The sequence below is a fragment of the Trichechus manatus genome, unplaced genomic scaffold (genome assembly GCF_000243295.1).
Source record: "Trichechus manatus latirostris isolate Lorelei unplaced genomic scaffold, TriManLat1.0 scaffold00009, whole genome shotgun sequence".
NCBI lineage: Eukaryota > Metazoa > Chordata > Mammalia > Sirenia > Trichechidae > Trichechus > Trichechus manatus.
The window spans coordinates 23,323,370-23,328,763 of NW_004443945.1; the positions used below are offsets into that span (position 1 = coordinate 23,323,370).

The 5,394-nt window shown below is 36.3% G+C and overlaps 1 protein-coding gene across 3 annotated transcripts in view; it reads right to left on the reverse strand.

The window, feature by feature from the left end:
- Nucleotides 1-2,537: 2,537 nt before the first annotated feature.
- Nucleotides 2,538-5,394, reverse strand: part of PLEKHF2 (pleckstrin homology and FYVE domain containing 2) — a 24,114-nt gene continuing 21,257 nt past the window's right edge. For all 3 annotated transcript variants that reach the window (XM_023726059.1, XM_023726057.1, XM_023726058.1), the window contains one exon: nt 2,538-4,253. In XM_023726059.1, coding sequence (XP_023581827.1) covers nt 3,490-4,239 — 750 coding nt within the window. In that variant the 5' untranslated portion in view covers nt 4,240-4,253 and the 3' untranslated portion in view covers nt 2,538-3,489. The remainder of the gene's footprint in view (nt 4,254-5,394) is intronic.

A 5,394-nucleotide genomic window follows, 5' to 3' on the forward strand; every position in this document is an offset into this window, starting at 1 on the left:
CCATGTCATCAGTCTTCCTTTGGTCTGGGAGCTTCTCTGCGCAGGAACCTCAGGTCCAAAGGACGCGCTCTGCTCCCAGCACTGCTTTCTTGGTGGTATGAGATTCCCATGTATCCCCGCCCGCCTCTCTCCTCCACATCTCAAAAGAGATTGCACCAAGACACTAATCTTGTCAACCTCATCAGTATAAACTCATCACAGTGATAGAATTTACAACACATGAGGAGATCACATACAATCTCATCATAGTGGCAGAGTTCACAACACATAAGGAAATCACATCAGATAACACAATCACACAATACTGGGAATCATGACCCAGCCAAGCCACTACGCACACTTTCTGGGGGACACAATTCAATCCATGACAGTATCCAAGGGGTATTGGTTCCAGGAACCCCACGGATACCAAAATCCAAGGATGCTCAAGTCCCTGACATAAAATGGTGTCGTATTTGCATATAACCTATGCACATCCTGGGTATGCTTTAAGTCATCTCTAGATTACTTATAATACCTAATACAATGTAAATGATATGTAAATAGTTGTTTCATCACATTGTAGACTTGCTCTTTCTCTTCTATGAGTTTCTTGAGCTCTTCTGGGAAGGCTCATGCTTTCTGGGCATCAGCTGATGTCAATTTGCCCGTGATGAAGTTCTGCAGGCTGTAGCGCTTTACACAGCTAGCCAGCCATCCCTTACTAGCCTTAAACTCCTTCCTCTCGCTCTCCTCAACCCCCTAACACTTAGCCTTTGAGGGACTGCTTTGACCACTTCATTGCTTTTTAGGAGCCATTTTTTTCACAAAGGGTGCACACAACACAAGCCAAATGAGGCAAGGTGAACAATGCTCAAACAACAAGCGCTGGATAGAGACTGAGGATCTGTGAAATGGTGGGAGGCTACAGCAAGGTATGCCTACACATCATTTCATTTGTGTGGATTCAGTGTAGTGTTCCGCGAATGGCAAATTCAAGTTTTGCTTCTTTGGAACTCCCCCACCCCCCAAATATTTTCAATCTGCAGTTGGTTGAATCTGTTAACATGGAACCCACATATACGGAGGACCAACTGTATGAATAACTACTACTACACTGTTTAAAGCTGCAACATGTATTTGACAACAAAATTAGCATATCTGAGAGAAAGTACTGGGACCTTTAAAGAATCTTAAGGTACACAATTTAATACTACCCATTCATAAGAATTTGGGCATAAAAGTAATAAGGGTATATAAACTATGGCTATTTTATGCACTTGACTTAAAGATACAAACTCCTGTATTAAGGTATATTCACTTTAAAATTTTTCCTTTACATCTACAAAATCTTGTTTCCCTTATACCAACAGTTACCAATTTGGTTAATGAACCAGGGGTCCTGTGCAGTCCAAGCAAATTTCATTCAAGAATAACACCATGAGAAATCAGCATCAAAACCATTTCAGGTTTGTATATAAAGACTCACAAACACTTCAAAAACTACAGAAAATTTCTGGAAGAAAACACATCGTGGAATCTATTGGCATATAAACTCCATGAAAAGGAGGGAATTTGTGTTGTTACTCTACCTCTAGTGCCCAGAACAATGCCTGGCACATAGCAAGCGCTAACAGTAGTTGAATAAAGAAGCAAAGATGCATATCTTTATTATTTAACCAGGGGGAAAAAAATCTTCAAGTCACAATATGCAGAGAACAAAACATAAATTGTAAACGCTTTTTATTGTAAAAACAGCCAAGAAAGGTTGACAAAGCAAATGTTATCTCGGACCATTTCCCCTTGGTTCCTGAATTTGCTAAGTTCCTATGTTCCAACAAGCCTCCATTAGCACTTCTCAGGTTTCAAGATCCTTTCCAGATATCCTGACTGATTATACGTATACATTGCTTAAAAACAAAAACTAGCCCTGTTGTGCTTTTCTTTCACATTTCCTACAGGGAGATCTGTATATCTCAGATACTTTCAAAATTTAACAGTAAAGTAAAATTAGTGCCTTAACCAAACAGTAAGATACCAAAGAATCCTCGATCACAAGTTATTGAATCAAACCTCTCATGACATTTGCAATATATCCAGATTTGAAGACTAAAAAAAGAGTTTAGAATTTTTTGTATTTGAAAGACTATAGTTATTTGCAGCATACACATGGAAAGTAGTGCAAAATTCATCAAGTTTTATACGATAAATATACTTTCAACCTAATGGATGCCTCAAAAGCAAAGAGTGAAAAATGACCACTTCTCAAAAGCAATCTAGACTGACTCAACAAAGTTCACAATTTAGAAACTGCTATTCTATTTCCATAGATTGCAAAAAGATTTCAGAAACAGATTAAATTGTTTTACAAAAATAGAAATATTGTTTGGGACCTTACAAAACTTTATAAAATATAACACTATATTTGTAAATTCAAGATAGTTTCACACTGAAATAGACAATACTTCCACAGATATGAAGTCTAGTCAAAATTAAGTTTCTAAAGACATTTTCTACTTTGAGCATTCTTACACATTATTTCCTCCAAATCTTTAAACCTATCTTGTGCTCTATTGTGAGATTGTTTTTTTAAAGAGATTGTTTATTTTCAACGGTTTTACACAAAGACTTTTCGTTCTAGAAATAATGTTAAAGTGGATGAATTTGTATCTAAAAATGTCTTACTAAAAGTGGAAACTAAAGCAATATGACAATTCAGTATTATTTGATGATTTCAAATCAAATTCCTAAAAATTACAACCTATCATTAATTTAAAACATATATTTGACAATTATAATTTGGTACCTATAAAATGTAAAAATATAATCATAATTATTCTATGAAAAAAATATTTATTTATATAGAATGAAGATAACCTGTACATTTAGTTATTTGTAGCTGTCCAGATGAGAAGTGTTTCCTAATTACACCTGTTCACAAGCACTCATTTTAATTATCTCAAAGAGCACCAGTATATTTTTAAACAAACTAAAAAGTCAGAAGATAGAGGATTAATTCATGTAACAGTGCTACTATTATAAGGCACCATTCAGTATAAGAAAAAGTATTACCAAATCATGTATTTTTGTTACTGGCGTCTTAACCATTAGGATGGTTAGAAAAAAGCTAATATTATTGTTAATTAACCACATTATACTCCTTTCTTCATTACTCTTTGCTTTTAGTTTTTCTACATGACTGAAATAAAAATAATAATGTAGTACATGATCTGTTAAATAACAATCATATCCCAACCTTCCAAGAAAGTAATCTAGAAATAAACAAGAAGCCAAAAACTCATCTGATGTATTGGCAATAGTCTATCCCTGTAGAAGAGTGGGGAGTGGGGGGCCCTACTTTCTAAAGAACATATTGAGGCACCTAGGTCAAAAGTTTCTCAGGCATATTCACGGCTACAGCAAAATTGAGAAAGCACTCAGAATTTTACATTTCCTCCAAAGCTGATTTCTCACACAGTCACACCAAATTAAATATTTCAAAATGTGTCCTTAGTCACTGCTATCATCATCGTCATCATCATCAGATACATCATTTAAAGGAGACTTCAATGATTGACCGTAAGAGTCCGATCTGGTTGGCTGGCACCTAGCCATGTCCCCGGTAGAAAGCAGGTCATAGCAGAAGTCACAGATCCGCACAGGCTTGGAGGACTGGCTGGGAAGAAGAAATCTCTTTTCAGAGCAGGGCCCACAAACAACAAAACCACATTTGCGGCAATGGTGACGACGATTAACCGGTGTGAATTTTGCTTTCTGACAACGCATACACACAGTTGCCTCAGAGTCAGGAACCCAGACAGCAGCATGTTCGTTACTGGGTGTCTTCCCACTTTTCGAAAGTAAATCAGTAACACATTTATTTATATGATTCATCCATTCTGATTTCTCAGTGGCAGTGGCAGCATAAACTGCAAATGATTTAGTTGGTGTCTTGATAAGCCATCCATTCCTTAAGTCTCCCTCGTCTTTGATGGAATCAATAGTGACATTTTCCAGGGGAATAATATGTTGTTTGTTATATTTTTTCTTCTGGATGACAATATTGCCATATACAAGAATATCATTGAATAAGAAAAACTGCCTTGCTTTGGGCTTTTTTCTGCACAACTTTGTCAACACTCCTTCTCCAATAAGAACCCGTCCAGGTATAGTTAAGGGTTGACCAGCAGCTCCAAAACAGTTTTCCACTATACTTATGCGTCTAGTATTTGCTTCACTGTTTGCCAAGCGATCCACCATCTTTTGCTAATAGCCTAAGGAAAAAGAAATAAATAAATTAGCATATGGAAATTATAAATTCATAGAAGAAATTATATAGCCCAAATTTAATTAACAAGCCATTGCTTTTACACAAACACAAAATGCTCCACTAAACATTAAATCACTAAACACAGCAAAAGGGTCAACACATCCTGCTTTTTATAATCAAAACCACTAACCATCTCCACAAAGCACCATACTAGTTAGTAGATATTTATAAAAGTATAAATTTCCTATAGACATAAAGGAATGATAAACAACTAGCAGATAAATATGTATCATCTCTATAAAATTATACACAGTTCCATGAATTGTAATCTCAGTTGGATTCTGAACAACAGAGGGTCAAATATTTACTTACATAAACTAAGGGAAATAACCATCATTTCTCCAAAAAGCTACTGCCTTGAGCTAAGGCTTTAATCCTCTCACTGGCTTAAGGGAACTGTTTCCCAATATGTCTCCTTGCCTTCAGTATTGCCCCCTAAATCTTTCTTCAAGCAGTAATCTCTAACATGCAAATCTGACCCTGCAACTGATCAAAATGACTCCCCTTAACCTATAAAATACAAGATCTTTAGCATGGCAATGCAGGCCCTTCATGGCCTGGTTCTTGCGTATCTCCCAAGCCTCATCATAAATCATTCCTCAGTTCCAACTTTTATGTTCTAAGAATACCCTACAACTTGTAGACCATTTCATCTATCCATATCTTCTCTCATCTGTTGTTTCCTTAGCTATTTACTATACCCAGGTAACTCTTACTTCAAGACTCAGTTCAGGTTATCAGACGTCCTCCAGAAGCCTTTCTGAAACTCCCAAGCTAGGCTAAAAACCTTCCTCTGTGCTCTTCATATTCCATTTATCTCCTAGCTTCACTGTTACCAAAAGATTAAAATCTGTCTCCTCCTGGCTGCTGTAGAACCTAAAAGGCAGAGATCATCTGATATCCATCTTTGAAACAGAAACATTGTCCAGCATAGCAAAAGTGCTCAAAAATGCTGACAAGAACATTTTAACAATGTGCATAAAAAAAAAATTAATCTAATCTAAACAATCATAGATTTAATCTCTGGATCCAATATTGACTTCCCTCAAGTCCCTGAGTTGTATCCTATTTCAGACCTAATAACC